General features: G+C 38.2%; 1 protein-coding gene across 1 annotated transcript; it reads right to left on the minus strand.

Annotated features, from left to right (window-relative positions):
* Positions 1-288: 288 nt before the first annotated feature.
* On the minus strand, positions 289-20,907 carry ICOS (inducible T-cell co-stimulator). The gene is made up of 5 exons (XM_005874270.2): positions 20,736-20,907; positions 5,669-5,998; positions 4,640-4,746; positions 3,471-3,555; positions 289-988 (listed from the first exon to the last, which is right to left on the minus strand). Exons 1-5 carry the CDS (start codon positions 20,791-20,793, stop codon positions 948-950), a joined length of 621 nt encoding a protein of 206 aa, XP_005874332.1. The 5' UTR covers positions 20,794-20,907; the 3' UTR covers positions 289-947.
* Positions 20,908-25,980: the final 5,073 nt, after the last annotated feature.

The following is a 25,980-nucleotide window of genomic DNA, read 5'->3' on the forward strand; positions in this document are numbered from 1 at the left end:
GACCTTGATTACAAAAATAGCCCAGCTTGTAATTTAATAGCACCTTGAAAACATAGGTAATGGTAGAAAACAGGATCATAAAATGAAGTCACTTTCGATTCTGGACAATGTTTCCTATCACTAAAACCAAGTCAAGAAAATACACCATGTTAACTTAATCTAGGGGAAAAAAGACGTCTATTCTTGTAGGAAGAATATAAGTAAACCATATTCATCAGAGTGTGTATGTGTGTGTGTGTGTATAATATATACTCATATATTATACTCATATATTAAAAAAAATAGAGGAAAAAACATAGACATAGCTCCCTCCTCAGAGCATCTGTCAATAGTCATGTAGAAGTATTTTTAAAAAGAAAATTGAGAGCAGAAGGTATCTAAACTCTTGGTGGAGTGGCGGACGGGAGTTCAGAAGTTGGAGAAGAGTACTGTGCACTAATGCATCAGTACATTATAGTCACACGTTGACACCTCAGAAATAAAATAGCTACAGTTTCGAAGCAACTCCTCTACTGTCTGATTTAAAAAGGGAAGCTCATCCTACAAGAAGAAGAGGTAGTCTGTTAGTGAACTGCGGACCGATGCTGGCCCTCAGAGGCCCGTTTGCTTTGTGGATTCTGTACCCTTGGCGTATTTTAACAATGTTTGTAGATGTGTTTGTTTTATTGGCTATTAGCAGATGTGAAAGTGATTCCATCCCAGCCAGGTCTGTTTGTTGGTACACGTGACCCCGGCTTTCTATTAAGTTGCAAGAGGGTGTTTGTTCCCATAGAACTCAGCAGCTCTGAGGCAGTCTGTTAATATCCCTGTTGACTGATATAGTTACTGGTCCAGGTTGAACAAAACATCAGTAGAAGATGTATGTAGTCGAATCAAGCCAGACTCTCCAGGGTCCAGGAAATGAGGAAATCTTGCACTTCAAGTAGCGGGGAGATGGCCAACGTGGTTCATGCCTGGGTGCTAGAGAGTCCCAAGTTATGAGCAACATCTGTAACAACAATGCAACATAAATTCTTTTAAAGCTCTCCATGCGCCCATTTCCTTCCTCAAGTTTTCCCCCTTTTCCTGCCTCTTATAAACACGTGCACACGCACACATGCATGCACATGCACACGCACACAGACACACCCCATTCAAACTTTTCTTTATCAGTCAAGACCCAGCACCAGGTCCACATTTTCCATACAGTTTTGCTCAGCCCACTCTCAACTCCTAGATAACAGATGTTATCTGAAATGTACACTTCGCAATTACGTACTTTTGACATTAACACGTAACTCCACCATCCATGCAAACATATCACCTCCCCAATGACATTACAAACTGAACACAAGGACGGTCTTGGGTCTTCCCGCCCTCTGCCCAGCACACATTACTCAGCACAGTGCTATTCACATAATAATCTTTCTTTTTTTAATTTTGTTTTATTGCTTAAAGTATTACAAAGAGTATTACATATGTCTCCTTTTTTTTTCTCCCCTTGACCTTCCCCTGACTTCCCCTACCCCCCAGTGTCTTGTGTCCATTGGTTATGCTTATATGCATGCATACAAGTCCTTCGGTTGATCTCTTACCCCCCCCCCAACCCTTCCCAGACTTCCCGCTGTAGTTTGACAGTCTGTTCGATGTTGTTCTGCCTCTGTATCTATTTTTGTTCATCAGTTTATAATGGTCTTAATTATCCATAAATGAGTGAGATCATCACATAATAATCTTTCAATAAATATTTGACAGAGGTGCTGGGTCAGGCTCTGCTTGGAATTGGATATGTGTAATCCTTTCAGAATATAGAGAAGGAAGGTCCTGCTTCCCCTCAAGAAACTTACTCTCTGGCCATTTGCATAGTTATTTGTTTAAATCCAATTGGAAGAGATGTACTAGGCTTGGTAGATGGAAATTGAGACCACCCACCTCTGATTTCAGCCTCAAGGGGTGGACACCTTTGTGCATACTGATGGTTCTAGCTAGCACAATAGTCCATGGTGCATTTCTCTGCTTTTCTGCCTCAGGGTTTTCTCTGAAGATTTCTGAGCCCTCAGGACGTGGGAGATTAAGGTGCTCTGTAGGCAACCCTACAGCAGTGGGGGTGGGAGCCAATGGATAAAGCCCCACTTATGGAAGATATCTGTACACTCCTCAGAGATCCTGTGGCCTCTAGCTGACATTTCAGTAATGCAACCTCCATTTGTGTTTCCTCCTTACCTGTCTCACTCTCTCTGTTCCCTCACCCCTTCTTCTTGGAGTCACTTTCCACCTAAATTACTTGCCCACAAGTCTCTGTCTCAGGGTTTGTTTTAAGAATTCCATACCAAAGCAGACACATTATTAAAAGCACAGAGATTAAGAGAAATGTGTTTTTTTAAATATAAAGTTATATGAAACACAAGCTCTTTGCTAGTGTCAAAGCTATGGTATCAATCTCTGGGGAACAAAGATGTCACTGAACACCCTGAGCATCAATAATTTCTTGCATCTGAAAAGTGAGATGGACGAAAAGAGCATTTAGCTCCCTCCCTATACTTTAATTCTATGGCAGATGTTTCGTGTGTTTCTTTAATATAAGTTCTGCACCACTGAGTTGTGGCAAAAATGCAATGGCTTCTATCTCATCATATACCTCATATCATTGCAACCTCTAAAGCATAAAATTTACACCTTTTCTACAATAGATGCTTCAACTTTTCTGAATGCTCCTCAACTTAATGACACTGAAGTTAACAACACTTAATCTGAATGGAAAAGGTCAAATTCCCACCTAACTGGCCTTCTGTGATATACACAAGTTCTTTAAACTTGCACATTTTAACAATATCTTCACCAATTCCTCCTTCCTCCCCTTGCTAACACCAACCCAGATCTGGCTTCCAAATCTCAGTCTAAAATCTCCATGTATCTATATATCTCCCACAGTGATTTTTTGCACTTAACTGATATTCAGTAAATCTCATTGTATGACTTAATGAACTTTTTTTTAACAAGGGAGACTTTGAATCATCTCAATTTTTAAAATATCAATTGGAAAATTTCTTTGGTACAATAGTGATTTATGAACTTGTTTAATTTTAATAGTAGTTTATAACCTTGTTTGTTTTCAATTCACTGGAGAAAAACATAAAATCAGGTAAAATAAAAATTCAGTTTTTCACAGAAAATACGAAAAGTCAGACTTAGAGGCATTATTCCTCCCTCTACAATCATAAGTTAAGCCCGGTGTGGCTCAGTGGCTGTGCATCGACCTATGAACCAGGAGGTCAGGGGTCAATTCCCAGTCAGGGCACAAGCCCAACAGGGGGTGTGCAGGAGGCAGCCGATCAATGATTCTCTCTCATCATTGATGTTTCTATCTCTTTCTCCCTCTGGCTTCCTCTCTGACATCGATAAAAATATATTTTTTAAAAATCATAAATGAAAATTCCAGGCTTACTATGAAGACAGCTCTTCCATTCCCTAAGCCCTAAATGTTGCTGTACCTGTGCGCCCAGGCTTCTTCGCCGTGTTCACCGCTGCCATGAACATGTACTCACTGTTCGCATCATGCACACTGGATCGATGCCTCTGAAAGAGAAAGTCAGAAAACAGGTTGGTCATCTGCTCTCCCCCATCTCCATCCCTGTTATTTGTTAGTTTGTTTGTTTTGGTTTATTTGTTTACTGTTTTCTATTCTTTGTAGGAGTGGTATGTGAGAAATGTTATAATGGGACTTAGGGTCCTGACTTTTGGCTAAGTAGGAGAACAACATGAAAAGGGTTTTAAATAAAAAAAGCTGACTTCCTCATTTTGGCCTTTATTGTTCTTTCCTCCGTAGAATTAGATCATGGGCTCTATCTCATTCTCTTCCTTTTTATCTCTTTTTTCATATTCCATTTGGCACAAATATACTCACCGTCTGGTCAATGATCACACTGTGGATACACTTGGGCATTAGCAGACTTGCATCATGCAGGGAGGTATAAGTTCTCTGAGAACGTGTATTGCAAAAGGCTAAAAAGGATATTTTCAGCACAGATTCTTGTTGTTTTATCATTCTGCATGGCTTTGCAGTGGTTTTTCTTTTAAAATAAGGAACCCTAATAATTTACCATGGAAACAAGCTGGCCATTTACTTCTCAGCTACTACTGGTACCTTATAAGATTTTCTCACTAATTATTTCTTTTTTTTTAATTGTTTATTGCTTAAAGTATTACAAAGAGTATTACATATGTCTCCTTTTTTATTATTATTTCTTAATTAACCAATGGAGTGAAACAGAACAGTTTCATCTTTGTCCCGACTCTTAGGTAGCTTAGAATAAAATGTGCAGCCCATGTTAAATAATTTTTAAAAGCAAGAAGCATCTATTTTTATGTTTTTACCTTCCTCCTGACTTTTTGTCTTTTATGGGCCTCAATTGTCTCATCCTTGTTGAATAATAACAACATATCTCTTTGCAAACCATCGAATAAGTTTTGAAATGAAGCAGTTATAAAATAAGCTTCTGTTCCAAGTTAGTAGTTTAGTTAGTAGGTATATCTTGAGAGAGAAAAAGTAGTCTACCTGTTGATCCATTTACTCTCGTAAGAGTAATATGTACTTCGATGAGTACATGACCACTGATATTCCTCAGTAAAACTGATGCAAGAAAAGATAGACATTGCTCACCTTATTTTTAAACCAACATAAAAATGCACATCCAAAAATGTAGACGACGACAAAAGCTGCACATCCTATGGGTAACCAGAACTTCAGCTGGCAACAAAGCTGCGATTCTGGGTTAGAAAAAAGAAATGTTAAGAACAAATTCAAAAAATCAAATCCCCTCTTTCACTGCTGAATCCCAAGGTGGTGTTTTGTGGGTTTTTTTTAACAAATGTAAAAGAACGATTTAATCAAATGAGCTTGTCTTCATTGCAACCATGAAACCCAGTAAATAGTAAACAACATCATTTTAGTATTATAGCAAGGATCCAAAAACTAAAACGTAAAGGACTGTACATACAAATATGTTTACCATTGTGACTAATAAAAAGGACTTTTCTGTCTATATTTTTGCAAAAAAATAAGTAGAAAAAGTGATGACATAAAACTGTTCTTTTCAGTCATTTCACTGCGTTCTGCAAATTCAGCAAAAACCACAGCCTTAAGCCTTATGTGAATAGAAGTAATAGTCATTAAGCCATGGGTTTGGATATTTGTCTTCATTTTTCATGATTTTTGCTGGCATATGTGTCTTAATTTTTTTTATATTTTTATTGATTTCAGAGAGGAAGGGAGAGGGAGAGGTAGAAACAACAATGATGAGAAAGAGTCATTGATTGGCTGCCTCCTGCATGCCCCACACTGGGGATTGAGTCTGCAACCCAGGCATTTGCCCTGACCGGGAATCGAACTGTGACTTCCTTGTTCATAGGTCAAACCACTGAGCCATGCCAGCCGGGCAATGGCATATTTGTTTTAGAGACAACATGATCTATTTCTAAGTCAGCAATCTACATTATCAAATTGCATATTACTGATTAATATCTATTATTATTAATAAATCATCTCTTACATATTTTCATCATAAGTAATTGTCATCAATTGCACCTAAATGAACTCCAACACAAAATATACTTATGTTTGTTTTCATTAGCAAGAAAAGTCAAAATGCATATGTACACTTATATCCAGAAGATGAAAGCAATGTCTTACCGTAAATATGCAAATATTCGCTCTTCAACTTCACTTGAAAAGGAGGAGGATCAAAAATTGATAGTCTGCAGGAGTAATAGCTGTCATGAGAACTGTCCAAGTTATTCAGAAAATAAGAGACACTGTTATTGGATGATTGACAGAATTTCAGACTCTGATTGGATACGGTGTTTCCGCTTCCCTTTGTCTTACTGAAATCACAGATTATTTGCGTCCCTTTCAGCAGCTCCATTCTAAATTGCTGGACGTTCTCAGAGCATTTGCATAACATTTGTACACCTCCATTGTGAAATGTAAATATTTTAGACTTGAAAAAATCATCGATTTCTTCTAGATAAAAAGAAAAAAAAAGCAAAAGCAACATTTTAGGAATAGATTGCCCTAATAATTATATTTGAATACAAAAGTAATCTCTTCATAAAGTCACCTCTATTGCATAAAAATGAAACAACTTCACAACAAAAAAAGAACTTAATAGTTAAAACTGTGCCCTAGAAGAAGCCTAACCAGAAGCTTGTCATATATGAATATATAATATGCAGTGTATTAGATAATATATTTACAGAGTATAATAAAACAGATATGGTTCCTGCCCTTTGGCAGCTTCCATTTTGGAAAAAGATGGTAAATAAATAAATATGTAGTAATGCACCATAATTTGTGTAAGGAATGGAGTACTAATTGAATAAAGGTGGTGAGATTGGTTCTCATTTCTATTGTAGAATCAGAAAATGCCACTTTTCCTGGCTAGCATGGTTCAGTGGTTGAGCATCGACCTATAAACCAGGAGGTCACTGTTCGATTCCCAGTCAGGGCACATGCCCAGGTAGTGGGCTTGATCCCCAGTAGGGAGCATGCAGGAGGCAGCCAATCAATGATACTCTCTCATCAGTGATGTTTCTATCTCTCTCTCCCTCTCCCTTCTTCTCTGAAAGCAATAAAAAATATTTTTTTAAATAAGAAAATGCCACTTTGAGGAAATGATTTTTAATATTGAAATTGAGGGAGGATTTGCACTTAGTCAAACAACGAAAGTTTGGGGAAGAGATTTTTGGAATGATGCAGTTAAGAAAAAATTCTTAAAAGTACAAATAGCTTAAACTAAAAATAAGTGATTATATTTAAATATACATTGATATTATACTCTCTTGCTAGAGTGTAAAAGAACAGATGCATCATTTTCAAATGATAGAAATGTGTGTCTTCTCGAAACCTCATCCATTGAAAACTAAATTAAAGTCTGATAAAAAAAAAAAGTAAGGCTGCAGATTTTTGCTTACTGTTTCATTTTTTAAAAGTAATTTTAATCTTCTAGGAAGCCAAGGTTGTTTTTGTGAGCTACATAGGGATCACAGAAGGAGGAGACTGAAATGGTTTTGGCCTGGCTACAGATTCTCAGTTATTAGATTACTCAACCTGACCTGCACTCTTTCACAGTCTGGGAGCCCTCGGGGGATGTCCAACTGACAGCTTAGGCCCAGCTTGTGGCTGAGCAGCGCTCCCCCTGTGGGAGTGCACTGACCACCAGGGGGCAGCTCCTGTATTGAGCATCTGCCCCCTGGTGGTCAGTGCGCATCATAGTGACCTGTCATTCCCTCGTTCAGTCAATTTGCATATTACCCTTTTATTATATAGGGTAAGTTCAAACTGCTCATTGCCTTTCTTTTTTTCTTCTTTTCTTTTAATGTGAGAAATTTTTATGCTGAAATTGTTTTTGGGAAAATATTATCATGAGTTTTCTACTTGTTTTAAAATCTCTATCTTTATTCTGAAATATTTTTGCTTTTTTTCATCCAGATACATATTTGTTTTATATAGCAAGCATATTATTTTGTTTTCCTCCATCGTCATTTAATGTTATAAACATTCCATTTTGACATAGTCATCATAATTATCCTTTGTAATGATGGTATAAAAGGCCATAGTGTTAATCTATCATAATTTGTTAAAGCATCTACTAATGCTGAAAGAACTGCTCCAATTTATAATATGACTAGCATTATGCAGGAGGATTCATTTACTACAACTCTACTTGCACAAATTTTATTTAAAATTTTACGTAAGATTTTTTATTAATTTTATTTAAGATTTATCACAGTTGCCTTAATTTTATTTAAGATTTGCCACAGTTACTTATTTTTCTTAATATCTGTAGACTTCAATGTATATCTCTCATATTACTTGGGAATAGATTTTCAACTTGGGGTTTGCTTGTGAATATACACACAGGTATTCTAGCTTTCAGTTATGGCAGTCCAGGTTATTCAAACTCACCCCATACCCCAACAACTAAAATGCTGAACAAAATCTCCTGAAATATTATTAAAAGAGAAGAAAATACTAGTTAAATTTGAAGAACTAGAACTCAGAGAGATAAGCAGAGCTTAGGAGCTACTTTACTCTGAAAGCATTTGCTGTTCTCCCAGATTCAAACTTTTGTTTTCATGTTTCAACTCCCAGAGTGTGAAAAGTGAGGAATCTAGTAGAAAACCCTTTCCTCAATAAGCTGGATCCCCAAAGGTTACATCCTTGGAGTACAGGTAAACCAGAAGTAAACCAGCCCTCATGCAGGTTATAACCCACCTTCGAATCTCTTCAATGGTCTATCACAATTCTTACATTTTGTTTAAGGTGATTTTAGATTATTATTATTACCCAGAGGCTTTTGAAAGTAAAATGCAAACTATTCCAGGAAGAAAAAATTTATAGGCCTCAAATCATATCTACAAATAATATTTAAATACAATGACAAACACACCATAAAAAAATAATCAGACACAAAGGGAAATAAGATAATAGAAACAAGACTACAAAAACAAATCCACAAACAATTATATATTTGAATTATCAGACCCACAAAATAAAACAACTGAGCTTACTATGTTTAAGGAAACAAAAGACAAACTTATAATAATAACTGCAGAGCACAGAAAACTCAAAAAAAAATCAACTAATTTGAATAAAACAAAAATCAACAACTAACACTGGCAAAAAACCACACAGATTAAAAACTCAATGGAAAGGTTAAGAGTATTAAAGCTAATGAGAGAGCTGATAAACTGGAAAAATAGGTTAGAAAATTTATTCACAGTGCAGTCATAATCCACAGATTCAAGAATCTCAACAAATCACTAGCAGGTGTTTTCAAAATACTTACATCTACAAATAACATAATGAAAATCCTAAAAACAGCAAGAGGGAGAGAAAAAAAAGATTGATTGTCTTCAAAGAAGCACCTATTAGATTGACAGGTGATGTTGCAACAACCATAAAAGCCATGATACAGTGAAATTATGTCTTATATCTTCAACGTGGTGAAACTACCCATCAACCTAGAACAGTGGTCGGCAAACCGCAGCTCGTGAGCCACATGCGACTCTTTGGCTCCTTGAGCGTGGCTCTTCCACAAAATACCACGTGCAGGTGTGCAAGTACAGTGCGATTGAAACTTTGTGGCCCATGCACAGAAGTCAGTTTTCGGCCTGGGCGAGTCTATTTTGAAGAAGTGGCGTTAGAAGAAGTGGGGGGTGTCGGTCATTCGGGCGACAGGAGACACGGCACAGGCGGGCCGCGGGATACGCACCGCAGGGGAGGTACATTGTTTTGAGGTACCTTCGCTGAGGTCGACCCCTTCCAACTCTCCCATCCACACTCATCATCTGAAACAAGTATACAAGACGAGTGTGGATGGGAGAGTTGGAAGGGGTCGACCTCAGCGAAGGTACCTCAAAACAATGTACCTCCCCTGCGGTGCGTATCCCGCGGCCCGCCTGTGTTGATATTTGGCTCTGTTGACTAATGAGTTTGCTGACCACTTACCTAGAACATATTGTCTAGAAAGACAGTAAAGGTGTATGTAACTTGAAACTTTGATAAGTGAAGTATGCATGTTGTGATAATGACTAAAAGAATAGATAGAAACAGAATATATAACCTCAGTGAATATCACAAAGTTCAGTCTAAAAGGGGAGAAGAGTTGGAATAGTTGAAACCAGGAAGGAAAATACAGGCATGGAAGACTTCTATGTGCTGACAATGTTGTATTTCTTGACCTGTAGTGATTGTAGGAATGAGGTAGTATGCTTTATAACTTACTCATCAACAAGAAATTTATGTTTGCTCACTTTTCTTTATAGATGTTTTGTTCTAGAATTAAATTTTTTAAAGTATATAAAAACAATGCTTATTTCATTTTAAAAATAGAGGGGATAATATAAGCAAAGGGGAAAAACCAATAGCATGAGTATAGATGAAGTCTGTATTATATAAAAATGAAAGTTGTTTTGCTTGGGGACTTATTTGTCTGAGTAAATTATGTTGCTGCTATTGTTTGGATGCTTATGTCTCTACTGTCTGCTGTAGAAGGTAAAATCAGTGGGCTGGTTCTCAGTTCCTTTAGAAATAATCAAAGTAAATTTCCCAAGGACTTTATAACAGCAGTAAGTAAACCACAAAGACATCTTGGACTAAAAGTTTCTGCAGCCACTGTGTGTACAAACAGACATAAATGCATTGCTCTCTATTTCTGAAGATGATTTTGTCATCAATTTTTTCCCCTTTTGTGTCCACACAAAATGGTTGGCGGTACAAGAAGGAAGAAGTTCAATTCAGTGGTTCCCAAGGAAACCAGAGGCAAATTCAGGCCCTGGCATTAGCAAGCCTCTGTGACTAGAGTACCCCTTTTGACTTCAGTCTCTTCATCTGTGAAAGGGTTAGGTTCATGGTTACAGTTAGGGTTAGGCAGTGAGACCGAAACATCTTAAAGTTCTTTCTAACCCTTAGTCACCATGGATCCAGGATCAGAACATACCATCTGAGACTGCAAGAAAGCTATTTCTTTGTTGTTGGGTCTTCCAGAGAAGAAACCATGTTCCTATAACCCCCTCTCTGTCCCAGCATCTTAGTGGGCTATTTCAGGGAGTTAGGAAAAATGAAAAGTATTTTGGTAGGGCTAGGAAGACTACCTCAAGTTTTCTTGAGTGACATGGCCAATGGTTTGTGCCATTGACATCAGAGGAGTAACTGGAGATTCCTTCCTAAGTGTCATTTCTACTGGACATGCTTAATTTTTTATTTTATCATAATTTATGTAAAAATTACCTAGTCACCTTTTTATTATCAAACTAGAGGCCCAGTGCATGAATTCGTGCACTGGTGGGGTCCCTCAGCCTGGCCTGTGGGGATCAGGCCGAAACCAGCTCTCCAACATCCCCTGTGGGGTCCCAGATTGCAAGGGGGTGACACACCTTGGAATCGGGCTTCCTTCTCTCTGGTTCCAGGCGTGTCACCCGAGAACTGCAGCTGCCAGGTCACCACATCTCGGCAGCTCCTGCATTGAGCATCTGCCCCTTGGTAGTCAGTGCGCATCATAGCTACCGGTTGGACGGTCAAATGGTCAGATGGTCACTTAGGCTTTTATATATATAGATGTAGTGATAAAAAGCCTGACTTAAGTTTCTACATACTCAATGCTTAAGTTCTCCATCTGGAAAACCACTTGGCAAATCTGTTTGTAATTTGAATGATTTCAACTAAAGAAACTAGGTATGGCATTTAATGGATTGCTTCATAATTATTCTGGCATCTATAGAACAGATTTGCTCAAATACCTAATCACAAATTCTCCTTAGTCTTTGGTAACATTTGAAAAACAGTATCAAAAGGAGGTTATACCTGTAACCATGACTGAAGCATTTAATGGCTAGACAGACACTTTAAGGAAAATCTGTATATTACTTTATACAATAAGAGAAACAGCTAGAATCTTTTCTTCACCCTCCCTGAATGTTTTTATCGCCAAGGCTAATATTCAACCACCATTTTTATAGCCAGTGCTTGGGGGTCAAATCTGCTTGATCAGTTCCTCTGCCACATCAATAATTAAAAATTGCAAGTGTCCCCTTCCCCAATCTCTTTCATCTTGCCCTTTGTTCCTTTCTCCCATGCTTAAATTTTCTCCAGATACCAACTCTTAATATAAAATCATCCTTCAAAATGTCCTCTCCCACACTCTCCTCATTCTCCCTAACATACCATCTCCATCTCAAATACCCATACATTCTTACATACATTGCTTGTCCATGTTTCAGACACCCTTATACCAGTAAACACCCTTACATTCTTATACATATTTCCTGTAACATCAACCTCTACCCAGTATCATATGCAAACTGACCTGGTAAACTTAGAAATCATACATCAAGTCTGATTCTTCCATGTACAGATAACTGATGGCTTGGGCAGTTTAAATTATTTGTCTATAAGGTCACATAACTTTTTGGGTGCATGAAATATTTGGGGTTTAATTTAAGGTGGGAGTGTCACTAGCAACAACCAAGGAAAGGTTTATGGAAGCAGGCAACCACATGAAGATAAAGAGTGTTCACCACAGACTGAGTGTTCACCACTGTTAAAATCTGTCTACAGGAAGAAAGTTTAATTTCCTGTTTTATGCCCAGTAGAATGTATTCACTTCTCCTCCATCTAAACTACAACTATCCAAACCAGCATCATCTCTCTCTCTGGGACTACAAGAGCTTCCTAACTCTCTGCTCTCACTCTTTCCCATGTACCATTCATTTTCCTCAAGGAAACCAGTATGATTTTCTAACACACACAACTGGATAGTGCCATTGCCATGCCTGTCAAACATGTAGGGCCTTCCCATTTCACTTAGAATAAAATCTAACTCCTTACCTTGGTTTCAATGACACGAATGACCCACTCTATTTCTCTGAATTGTGGTCATGGTGCTCTTTTTCCTAGTCCTCAAACACAAGAAGCTGGTCCCTAGGGCTTTGAAATTATGTTTCTTTGCCTGGAATGTTCTCTCTGATCTTCATATGCTTCTTACTTCTCCAGCAACCATTGACCACTCAATCCAAAACACACCCCAAGTCATTTTATAGCATATTACCCGAGATGAAGTATTTATCATTATCTGAAATTATCTGGTTTATTTGTTTACTTGTTTATTGTCTAGTTACCCCACCATAATGTAATCTTTAAAATCAGGGGTCTTGTTCATCTTATTATAGAGATACATTCCAAGTTCTGTAATAGTACCTGGTATGTAGTAGATCACAGGAAATACCTCTTGGATGGATGGATGGATGGATGGATGGATGGATGGATGGATGGATGGATAAATATGTAGATATTTATAAATCTGGGAGATGAAGCATTGACTATAGAATGTAAGAACCAACGGGCTCTTAGAAATGATCCAGTTAAGCCTTTCATTTTACATTTACATTTATCAAGCTAAACTGGAACCAAAAAAGGGATCATCTTGCCCAGGATTATAGCTCATTGGTGGGATATGATCCTAAGGTTAGCTATACCATGTTGCCTTTCTTCTGGAAACAAGGACATGCAAATATACAATCAAGCATAAAAGACACCTCTTCAACAAGGATATCACATTCTAATGTAAATTATCTGTTTGAGCTTCAAAGAAACAGGTTCTTTACCTGTATCTCCCAAGTTCATAAAGATGTGTTTAGATGATTAATGATTTTCTTGGCTCTTTTATGTGAGGGAAGGTCAGGTTTAAATCTGGTTGGTTATCAGGACCGCCAGAGTACACAGTCATTATATTTGTCCAATGTACAGGGGTTCTGGGACCAATGAGTATTCTAACACATCTAGATGTTTCCTAACCACAGCACGTGAGTGATTTGTGATACAATCACCATGCTATGTCTTTTAGCATTTAATACACTATTAAAAATACAAATAAGAATATGTTCTCTTGAATCCTGGTAATGAGTCTTAAAATCTGGTTATTAAGTCTTAGTTTTTGTGTTGATATTATATCTGTTTACTTCTTGTTGGTATTCTCAGATTATAAATACCACAGAGCAGCGATTCTCAACCTTTTTCATTTCATGGCACACATAAACTAATTACTAAAATTCTGTGGCACCCCAAAAGATATATTTTTTTGCCAATCTGACAAAAAAAGTTTAATTTTGACTCATTCACACCAGATGGCTATTGTTGTGTTGGCTGTTGTCATTTATTTTTATTTCACAATCTAAGGGGAAGAGTTTAATGTCCCTGACTAAATAGTCAGGTATTGCAAGTTTTAAAAATTCTTGTGGCACACCAGCTGAAAATCGCTGCTCTAGAGAGCAGGTACTATATCTTCTTGATCACGTTGACTACATGTCTGTAGGGTACAATCTTCCCAAAAGAGGTTCAAACCTGTTAACTGCTGCTAACTATGATTTTTATAATATTACTATTGATATCCATAGACTAATGTTTTCAAGAGAAAAAACAGAATCTTTATATTAGGTGACTTCTTTAGGTTTTCAATTTTTTTCAGAGGATAAAAGCATTTGCATCTTTGTTTTTTGGGGAGCTGTTAAGAAAATTCTCTGACGAAAAATGTATTCCCCTGAGAATTGCCCTATGGTCCAAAAGTTTATTTGCAAGTTGATTCATTTAATATCTAAACTATTTCATTTCTTCAGTATAAGACAGTCTTGTTTGAACCCATCCTGCCGCGACTCTTTGTAAGCAGTTGTATTATCCCTGGTTGAAATCTTTTAACAAAAACATTCAGAAAATTCACACAATGCAGTGATGTGAGACAAATCAGCAATTTGACTTTGGTCTCCTTAACTCAGACTTCTAACCACAAACCTCCCAGAGGTGTCAGGGTGATAGAAAGATAAGATCTCCTGAGTTCACATTATTGATAGTGCTTATTAAACACATTTTCTGTAATCAAACCATGATAAGCTTTAGCTGAGCACAGCACAGGAATGTGACATAGAGGCAAGTTCTATAAATTACAATGATTATTTTAGGTTTCTGTAACATTTGATCTTTTACTAAGAAATTCTAAAAATGTGCTTTCTACCACTTTTTTCACCTTTCATAAAAGCATTGTCATTTCTTATGAGTCTACTAGCTAAAAATGTAATACATACATCATTTCTATATTTGTATTATTGTTAAAAGGCACCCATACGTGATTGAAATCAGTAGGAAGAGTAGGCAAAATAAGCCCAATCCAAACACTTAACATTAACAAGGTAAAAGCCCAAAAATGTGGAAAAGGAGAAAATGTAAAATAAAAAATAAAAAAGCATACACACACACACAGAACATGTGAATTGTTTATATGCTCCATACTCTCCAAAGAATTTGTACTGGGGAATAAAACAAGCTTTGTCCTCTAAGTTAAATGAAAGATTAATTTTCTTCTAGTAAAAAACGATTTTCTTCAAGAAAATTGAAAAATCCCAGAGGTGATATAAAACTCTGCAGCAAATACTCACTAAGTAATTAATTTGCAAACAAGTTACTTCTTTAGTTATTTCATTGCCATTGATTTGAAATTGTCCTCCTAGGAAAATCACATGAGATTAAAATAGATCCAACTCTCTTCCAGGGAGAGGGAGAGAGGATTTTATCAGTACTCATGAATAGCCACATACTTCCCATCCTTCAACTGCTGTGCAAAGCCCTTAGGGCACACAGACAAGGTGTTCACTGGGTGAACTTGTTTACATTTAAGGCTCCAGTGACTCACACCTTTCTCTCAAGTCCACCCCTCCCCTTGGCTTCAGGGAATATTTCCACTTTCCTTTCAACATCTCCACCTGGAAATCCCCTGACACACCAAAATTAGCATTTCCAAACTGAATTCAATATTCACTCACAAACCCAAAAACCTCATTCTTTGAAGGAGTCACTTGTCCGACTCTCAGAATCTCAGAGTCGTCCTATTTCTCCCCCTCTGACTCTCCTGATCCAATTGGTCACCACAGCTCAAGGATGCCTATGAATTCCATTGTTTACCTCCCCTCCCATTGCCAATTCAGATCTTTCAATGTCTTCCCTCATCTGTGAAAGCATTTTCTTGACTGTCTTTCTCAATAGCAGTCTCTCCCCTCTGAGTCCCTCCTCCAGGTTGCTCCCAAAATGGTATTTCCAAAAAACATTTCACTCCCCAGCTTAAAAGGTTCCTTTACATTGTTGCTTATGAGGTAAAAATAGTCAAAAATTATTGCCATGACACAAAATCCTTTGACAATCTCAGACAGTATATTCAAGCCATACCAAAATTTTTGGCCATTCTTTTTATATTGTTACTTCCATTTCCATAGACTAGAATATCCTATTATCCCTTTATCTGCCTAGAAACCCTTATTAATTCTTTAAGAACTATTTTGAATTGGTACCTGAGACACACACACCCCCAAAAATAACAACTTCTATTTTCTCAATAATATTTTGCTTAAACCAATATACTTATAATTCATATATGTTTAGAGCATAATTATTTTGCCCATCTTTCTCATTTAATATGAGCTTCACAAGAATAAGGACTGCTGCCCTGCCAGTGTTGCTCAGTGGTTAAGGGTCAACCTATGAACCAGGAGGTCACTGTTTGATTCCCCATCAGGACACATGCCATGGATTCAGGCTTGCTTGATCCCCAATAGGGGGCGTACAGGAGGCAGCTGATCAATGATTCTCTCTGATTGTGATGCTTCTATCTCTCTCTCCCTCTCCCTTCTTCTCTGAAATCAATGAAAAAATATTTTTAATGAAAGAATAAGGACTGCATCATGGTCCCCAAAATAACCCCAGGACCTGGAACATATTAGAAGCTCAATAATGTTAAATGAATAAGTACAGACAGTCCTTGGGTTATGTTGGACTCGAGGTATGTTGTTTCGTGATTACGTCGCCATCTCCCATTTATTTATTAAAAAAAAAAAAAGTTCCGTCATTTTGACATCTGTTACATATGTGCTTTATGTTTTTTTATTATTTATTTACCACAAGTAAAGGTCAGGAATTGTTATCTTTCTTTTAAATTTGTTTACTGTTTCACTTCATTACTACTGTGTATGTGCTCCACATGAGTGACATAGGTGCTTAAGTAGGTGGGTTCCAACTTATGGCAAAAATCGCGTTACGTCGCGCCATAGGAACGGATCTCTGACGTAACCCAAAGACCTACTGTACATAGAAAAATATAGAGGGTAAGCATGGTTGGTAACTGTCCTGCAACAGGCTGAGAAGAGCAAGAAAGGCAGGGCAAGAGATCCTATTTACTGGATATTGGAGGACGCTTGTTTCCCAGTCCAAAGACAAAGACTCATAATGATGGGGAACTCAAGAATTTAACAATCTTAGCTTTAGTTATATAGTTAATGGGCCTGGTAATTAATGCATGTAGAAAGCTATTGTTCCAGGGACTGGAATGTATGGCTGGACTTGCCCTGACTTCAGGAGGCCCGCAAGCAATTCCACCTTTGTGCCCCAGGAGGACTGTGAGGGACCAAGACGGTATCTGAGTCCTCGTGCTCCAGGGAGAGAACATCAGCTCCCCAGACACAGATAATCACTAGTCATCAGATGAAGGGATGCTCGGAAAACCACCAGATTGCAGCTTTTATCTGATTAGTCATTTTCCCTGAATTCCAAACCCCTTACCAATTGTTTTCCTGAATTCCAAATCCTTTACCTACTCTTTTCTTCTCATAAAAAGGATCAGCTTGAGATGAGCTGGGAGACAGTGTTTAGGGTGTATAGCACACCATCTTCTCAGATCGCTGGCCATCTGAATAAAGCGCCATAAGGATTCGGCCTTGTCTCTACTTATTGGTTCTGTTAGTGACAGGTAGCACGAACACTGACTTTCCTGGTTTCAGTACTGAATGATTCCCAGCCAATTCTCTGAAGCCCAATAGGTCTAGAAGTTATATAAATATCTAAGCTTTCAAAAGCTTCCAAAAGTAATAGCAATAACTTATTAGCATGGAGTGCTTCTTATGTATTGAGTACTGTGTTAAATGCATTGCACGCACTTTATCATTTGTTGTCCATAGCAGCCTTTTCAATCAGATTGTCTATTTTTATCCTTGTTTTACAGATGAAGAAACTGTGGTTTTAAATTACTGGCCCACGGTTATAGAGCCAATATATGGTAAAGCCATAATTTGGACCTAAATAATCTGAAACCAGAGTCCACACTCTTAAAGAGCCACTTAATGCATTAGGCTAGATTTGGAAGGTATTTTCAGATATGTATTTTCCTTCAGGATATATTGGGTATATAATTGTCCCAAACACTTAAAGTAATCACATTGGTGTCACATGTATGTTGTGATTGTCATTTCTTAGATATGAAATTATATGAGCTTAACACATTGAATTTGCAACAAAGTCTGGATCTTTGCTCTAACGGGGTTTAAATTCTTAATGATTATTCTGTCACCTGCCTGTAGAAATGTAAAAATATGGATTCACATATACAAGAAACTTTCATCATATTTAAATATGTGCAAACAGATACTACTATGAGATTTTTGCTTTAGACCTATATAGTACAAAATGAAGAGTTTTAATTGTGAGTGCAATAGAGATGTTGGTGATGGTGGCATTGTTGAATCTTTCATAAAAGGATTTTTTTTGGTGCTGAGCCCAAGGAGAATATAAATGTTGTCTGCTAAAAGTTTGACTTCTCAAATTCAAAAAAGTTACATTTAAACGCTCTTTAATTGATTATTGAAAGTCCCATGTCTATGTCAACATGGCTCAGACAAACAAAAGATTCTATCAGAATTGGTGGTTGACAGGATCAAAACTCTTGAGTCTGTCTTCCTCTTTTTATTTTTGACTAGAGGCCCGATGCACGAAATTTGTGCATGGAGGGGGTTGGGGGAGAGTCCCTCAGCCCGGCCTGTACCCTCTCCAATCCGGGATCCTTCTTGCAATCTGGGACCACTGGCTCCTAACCACTCGCCTACCTGCCTGATCGCCCCTAACCAGCTCTGCCTGACAGCCTGATCACCCCCTAACTGCTCCCCTGCCAGCCTTATTGCCCCTAACTGCCCTCCCCTGCTGGCCTGATCGCCCCTAACTGCCCTCCCCTGCCAGCCTGATCACCCCTAACCGCCTCTGCCTTGGCCCCGCCACTGTAGCTTTGTCCAGAAGGACGTCAGGAAGATGCCCGGTCTAATTAACATATTATCCTTTTAGTAGTATAGATATAAAAACTAGAAGGGACATTCAAGTTTCAAGTCTCCACATTGAATTTTAAAAAAAAAAGTTATCATCAGCATATGGAGGTAACTCCAGGAGATAGAAGCCTTTTATTTGTATTCATATACTAGTACACACACATGCACAAAAGAATTCAGTGTTCCAACAGAAAAAAGATTTTGTCAAAAAGTAGTAAGTTATTTACTACTGTGACATTTTAAGACTCCCACAGCCTTGCCAAAGGACAAAAACACATTTGACATGTTTTCCTATATGGCTTTAAAATTTTTTAAATTTCTTTTATTTATTTGTTTTTAGTGTCCAGTGCAGGAAAAGTCTTGCAAAATTTCATAGAACTAAAATGTGCGAGTTAGTTCTTCCTATAGATAACAATGTTGGGATTCTGCTTTCCTTCCCAACCTCATCTTGCATCATCCCCCATGCCTTCCTTCTCTGTACTCAGGCACATTGCCTTCTTCTGGTTCCCTGGCCTTACCTTCCTCCCTCCTGCCACAGGTCCTTAGCACTTACTCTCCTCGTGGAATGGAATGTTCCTCCCAACCCTCATACCATTCTCCCCATTTACTCCTACTTGTCCTTCAAATATCAGTTTAAGTGCCACTTCCACACAAAAGACTTCAATGAACCACACTCCCCAACCCCACCTCTTACACCCACCCAGTCTAGATAGGCTTCTTTATTATATTCTATGATAGAACTGAGTTCTACCAGTAATTATCATTAATTCATGGGATTATATGATTAATGCCTTTCTCCCAACCATTTATTTAGCTTCATGAGAGCAGGGACTGACCTAGTTTTGCTCATCATTGTATGTACAGCAGCTAGAATAGTACCTCCTGCATGGCAAGTGTTTGGTGCAGTATGAATAAATTGATGAGTAAGTGAATGAATATTAATTCTGAAGCTATTTGTTTGTTGTTTATGTCACTAAAGGGTTCCATTGGGTTGTAGAAAAGCCACAGTTAGACAAGCAAGTTGTCCCAAACTGCCCTTGGGACTTATAAGTAGATCCTATTTCCTCATTCTTCTTTATAAGAGCATTTGAGCCACCTTGAGCCACTGCAAGATCAAACATATGACCAATCTACTTTTGGGTGGGTTTTTTTTTATTTTTGGAAAAAAAATTAGTGTATTTTTTGTACCACTAAAAAAATTTATTCTTTCTAGATAAGATTATACCTACTAAAAGTGGTTATTTCACTTTTAGTGTTAATGGAACTCCCCAACTTAATATAATTTCACTTTTCTTTTCCCAGCATCAAAAACATGGCTCAGAGTTAAGGATAAAATAAATGTAATACTAAATAAAATCTACAGGGTAAGAAGCAGTAGAAACACATATATTAGTTCAATTTAGTAGATAGTATTATTTAAATTGTTTAAATAGAGTCTGACATGTGCCACCTGATAGAAAGAATTGAGGACTTCAGAACTATTATTTTTTTTAATGTCTACAAGGGCTGTGGTGTGTTTTTACATCATCCACTACTCCTTGGCCTTTTAGAGGGATTCTGACACTTTGTGTTGAGAAAACTCTGTGGAGGCCTGGGCATTTCTAACAATAGACCACCCAGATAAGATTAAAATCAAAATCCTATTCTCAAAGTCCTTCCATTTCATTTTCTCCTTCAGAAATAATTCCCAGCCCAATGTCAGGACTTTTCATTTTCATTCCGTTGAGACAAGTCATTCTTCCTTTCATCTTTCTCTGAGAATAGTAGGCCACTCTTCTACTTTATCCACTAAAAGGTAACTCCAAGCAGGTAATTTAAAATTTTAATGGACTGCTGAAACCTTTTTCTTTATCTTAAAACATAATATCAAAGGAAGCAGTACACACTCAATGTCATCAACAGTGACATGAGTGACAAATGCCCTTAGCCATCCACGTACTTGGGCCCTTCTGCAATTGTTCTTACTTTCAAATAAAATTTTTTTCTATTTGATGCGTAAATTTTCTACCTTTGATTTTTCCTACTGTCACTTATTAAGTTATAACATAATAAGAAATATTCAATAGACCACTTACCTGTTAGAACTTCAACTTGGAAGCAGAAGAGAAAGAAATACCAAAGGTCCGACTTCATCTTTGCCAAGAACAGATAAAATCCTCTTCTACAGAGCTGAAAAAAATAACAGCAAAATTCATGTTCCTAGATGTTTTCTACTTGCTGGAAAGGAAGTGGCTTTGTGGGGGTTGATGCAATGTCACACTTACCATCAAGGCAAGGATGTGACTTTTTTTAAATGTATCTTTATTGTTGAAAGTATTAAAATGCCCCCCTCCTTTCCTCCAATGACCCCTCCCCTCTCCCCCACCCACCTCCCTAGGCAAGGATGTGACTTTTAATTGATGGTAGTGGCTGTACGAGAGGTATTATTGCTACTGGGGACTAAGCATAACTCATGGATTGTTTAGGATTTTGACGACACAGGAAAAGTCTACCCTCATTGTGGTTCCAATAAAACAAGTGACAGAGACAATGCCTATTCTTTTCAGAACCACCCTACTTTTCTGAAAATTAGTTATTGGGATAGCAGAATCTAAAAATAGCCACATGACGAATAACATATTTTGACACATTTCTGTCTTCTATTTGCCTGAGAGTTTGAAATAGGACAAGAAATAAATGATATTACGGAAATTGCAATGAAGATATCTGAAAGAAGGGTAACCTAGTAAGCTGAGAAACAATATTTACATGGCATTCATTGTTAATTATCATTTTCCAAATGATGGAGTCAGTTTTAATCCAACATAAGCCCTGCTCTGCACATTACAAAGGAGTCTGTAGAAACCAGGGACTCCACATTTACAACCTCAGATGAAAGCAAGAAAATGGAAAAGCCTACCCATGATTTCTCTATCCCTGTAGGGAGATAGAGTAAACAATAACAGCAGTAATAATAATATAAATAATAGTGTTTATATGTACACAAATGTTTTATGTGAAAGAACACATGTTAATACAAAACATGTATAAAATTAAGTACAAATAGTATATAATATATTTAACATGCATAAAATGTAATATAAATATAGCTAATATTTTTACATTGTCTCACAAGTATTTCAGTGAATTCATTGTGTGTGTGTGTGTCTATTATATACATATATATTATATATTATATATTATATAATATATACATATGTATTATACATCTATTAATCTATTTAATCCTCTTAACCATCCTATGAAATGGAAACTACTAATCACCCATTTTACAGATAAGGAAAACTTGGGCACAAGAGTGTAAAGTACCTGGCCTACCTTGTATGATTAGTAAGAGGCAGGGCTGGGATATGACGAGCCACTGGCTCCAGGGTCACTGTCCCCGGAGTCCTCAGTCTTAACCAAGCAGGTGGAACCGTTAGTGCCAAGGCTTCTGCGAATACCACCCAGCGTCTAAACCAGCTTCCAGGAGGTTGAATCCATGCTGGGTTTCTGAGAAGTGACCGGGCAGAACCAACTCTTAGCCTGCAGAGGTGACATCCAGGTAAAATTGGAATCAATTGGGCAGGGCAGCTGAGGTGGCAATCTAAAATGCCCAGATGTTAAAGTAGAACCCAGGTTTGGGGCCATAGAGGAGTCATTAGGGATACTGGACCAGAGCCAAGGGGCTCCAGAGGCAAAGTAGGGGGCTGATTCTGCAGTGATTTCCCTAAGCTGCTGCTGCTGTTTTCCCAGGCACAATTTTTAGGGCTCATGGGCCTCAGTAGTGGGTGTGAAAGAAGCTGTATGAGAGACTGAGCTGGCCTGATCGGTACAGATTGGACCCCCAGAACCCCTAGGAACCTGCTACCCTGATTCCTCCCTTTCCCTTCCACTGTACCCTGGGCAGCATCAAGAGGAAATGCCTCCAGATGCATGGTCATTACATTGGAGTCTTTTTCCAGCAAAGACACAGGCAGTGAAGGATAACTGACTTTTTCTAACCTTCTTGTGGTCGAGCTCTGGAACTAAGTACAGTATGGAGAGCTTTTACTTTATTTGATAAAAGCTGCCACAGATCTAGAGTTCAGCTGTAGTTATGCAGGGGGTAATAAGATGGACAGGGAGTAATAAACATTTATTGAGCACATGCTATGTGTCAGACATTGTGCCTCACATAATTACCTCATTTAGTTTTAACCACTATAAGATAGGTCCCATTATTATTCCCATTTTAGAGGTGAGGAAACTGATAGAGAAATTAAGTAACTTGCCTCGGATCACACAGCCGATAAGTGATTGAACCACGCACGTCAGTCCCAGATAAGGAAACTCTGAATTCCACACTTAATTACCACACTATACTCTCATGTTAGTCTTCATTTATCTAGCCAGAAATTACTGGTAACATGATTTTTTTTGGCCTCATATTTTGATGGAAGAAGGGTACTTTTAGGTCCTAGACGAAGTTCCAAAATATTTGAACGCAAGAGATTTCCTAACAAAATTTAGGTGTGACATTTCTATCTCAAGAGGAGAAAATTACACAACAATAAACACAATTACTTACGGTTTTAAATATTCAGAACTACTTTTCGTGTGCCTGCAAAATAAAATGGGCAAAAAATTTCCATTCACCGCACAGGAAGCACTCTTGTTTGCTTTTATGTTATTTTTTTTTTATTATTCCATGACTTAAGAAGGTTTTGATTTGTGTGTGCAGATGCCTGGGGTAAAGGTGGGGAATGGAAAATCTGTTACATTAAAAGTAGAATGTTTATTATGACTTATCTTGTGGGCACCAGAGTTCAAGATAGTGTGTGCTTGCTTTTCTGAAGTTTCACCGGTAAATATCTTTCTTTTGCTCTGCTTGAAACTCACGGAGAGCAACATCTACATGTTTAGGGGACCCACACACGGAGGCCATTGAATCCAAACAATGGGTTAAAAAGCAGCCCAAGTACCTGTGTGTCACCTGAACTTGGCTTGCCTTTTTGAGATAGAAAAGCCTGGAAAGAGAGGGTTCTTCCTCATCAAAATTGTTTCTCTTCACTCATTCCCTTGATTGTTGAGTGGCAACACCAGCCAGACACTTAGCCAAGAATCTGTGTGTCGGCCCCCTCCACTCTTCACTAATCTATACATATAAAAGGCTAATTTGCAAAGTGTCTCCTCAGGAGTTCTACTGGGAGACCAGGAGATTGATCGCTCACTATGACATGCACTGACCACCAGGGGGCAGCGCAGAACGAATGGAGGCCCTGGCCGAGCATCTGGAAGGCCCCGATCGCCGGCCAGGTCTAGGGACCCTACCTGTTCATGAATTTCATGCACCAGGCCCCTAGTTTACCAATAAGCCCCATTCTTCTATTTTCTTCTGTCTGCCATGTGTTTTTCTCTCTCTTCCCAGGGTCACTGCCTTAGATCAGGTCTCCAGCATGTCTCTCCTGGTCTTTCTGTCCCCACTCTTGTTCCATTTCAATCCACCTCCACACCAACCAGAGAAAGTAATCTTTGTAAAATGTAAATCTAACTCATCTGTGCTTCCCTGCTTAGCATCCTGTCAGTCTAAGGTAAGGCCCAAACTCCTCATAGGACCCTTTATGATAGGCCTCCAGCTCAGCCTCCTCTCCTGACACATTTGTTTCTTCTTCCTCCTGCACTGACAGTGCCAGAACTGTTGAATGATGCTGCCTTCTCCACATTCCCGAGCTAAGGCTTCCCCCACCTGCCAGGAGCCCTCTTCTTGCCCCAACTCCCCCTCCTCACCAGCCCAGCTTCTTTTCTTCTGCAGAAATCCTACCATTCTTCATATCTTTGCTTACATGCCCATCAATTCATCAAAAAATCCTTTTTTGATCCATTTGTTTCACTTCCAACCACTTCCATAACTAGTGTCCATTAGGTAGCTTTTCTGCATCCTCCTAAAACCCCTCTGTGTCCCCATTCTAGAACTCATCATGCTACTGTAAAGGCCTGTTTGCTTTCTTACAGCCCCTACTGTGAGCAGATCAGAACAAAGACCAAAGATGCCTTCTTTGCAGCCATATCTGCAATGCCCGACACAGGGCCTGGGGCATAGCAGATGCTCCCTATCTCAACTGAATGAGTATTTGAAGAATTTTTGACTTTTGAAGGAACTATTGCCAACTAACTCTTTGCTCTTTGAATCATAATGCATAATGTGAGGGCAGAAAATTATCAAGATGTTTTTGTATTTCACATTGAAATTAATCTAACAAATATAAAAAATAATCATCCTCCAAAAACAATCATCCTCATTTAGCTCTTATCTGATCATTTGTCCATCCAAGTCATCAAACAAAAGAACCTCCTATTTTAACAGCCAAATCATATTTTCTCATTTAAAAGTTATTAATTGACCCCATAAAGCTCAGAAAACCAATTGCACATTTCCACAAATAATAAATAAATCTCAGTGTAAGATACAACTATGAAGTGATATGACTGATACTTTTAACATAAATATCCATCTTAGTCACTTTGGCAGCAAAGCTTTCATTCTGATGATGGTGCCAACGCTCAAACCATTATAAAACACCCCTGGACCCCATTCCCTCAGTCCTGTCTTTTGGTCCTGAACTGCCTTCCTATAGCTCCTTCTCTTCATTTATAAATCCTCTAATGATATGATTTATCTAATCATTAACACATACAAGCACATTTCCTCAGATACTATAACCCCTGTCACAGACATTTCTCTCTTCTTTCTTAATAAAGACAAGTCCACACTCAGTCTCTGCCCCTCAGTGCTTCCTAGATGCTCCTCAACCCACTGTAGATGGGTTTCTGTCTCTAACATTCTACTGAAACTGTTTTCCCAAAGCCCACTTATGGATTCCACATTGCCAACTCCAACCAACACTCTATCCTTCCCTTCCTTGACCTCTGTGAATCACCTGAAGCTATACTCACTTTATGTTGATGTTATACTTTATCTTGAAACAGTTCCACCCATTCCTGACTGAGTTACCAGAACGAAGGACCATTCTGCTTATTTTAGGTTGCTTTGTATACCTCTACTCTGATCTTTATCCTCTAAATTTCAAACAACACTTCATTGGAGCTACTCTGTGGTCCCCATGTATGATCAGAATCATTGCTCTCTTCGTTTTAACTCCCATCTCTGAGACCCCTTCCAGCTTGGGTGTTCCTGCCAGTTGTAATTCCTCTCTCCTCCTAAATGTTGATGTTGATATTCCCCAGAAATTGAGCTTCAGATCCTCGGCTTTCCTCATTCTATCTACTCTTCCTGAGTGATCAAGCAGATAAAGTCACTTGTTAATTTAAAAAAATTAAATGGGCTAAAATACCAACACC

Source organism: Myotis brandtii, unplaced genomic scaffold (genome assembly GCF_000412655.1).
Source record: "Myotis brandtii unplaced genomic scaffold, ASM41265v1 scaffold43, whole genome shotgun sequence".
In the NCBI taxonomy this organism is placed as follows: domain Eukaryota; kingdom Metazoa; phylum Chordata; class Mammalia; order Chiroptera; family Vespertilionidae; genus Myotis; species Myotis brandtii.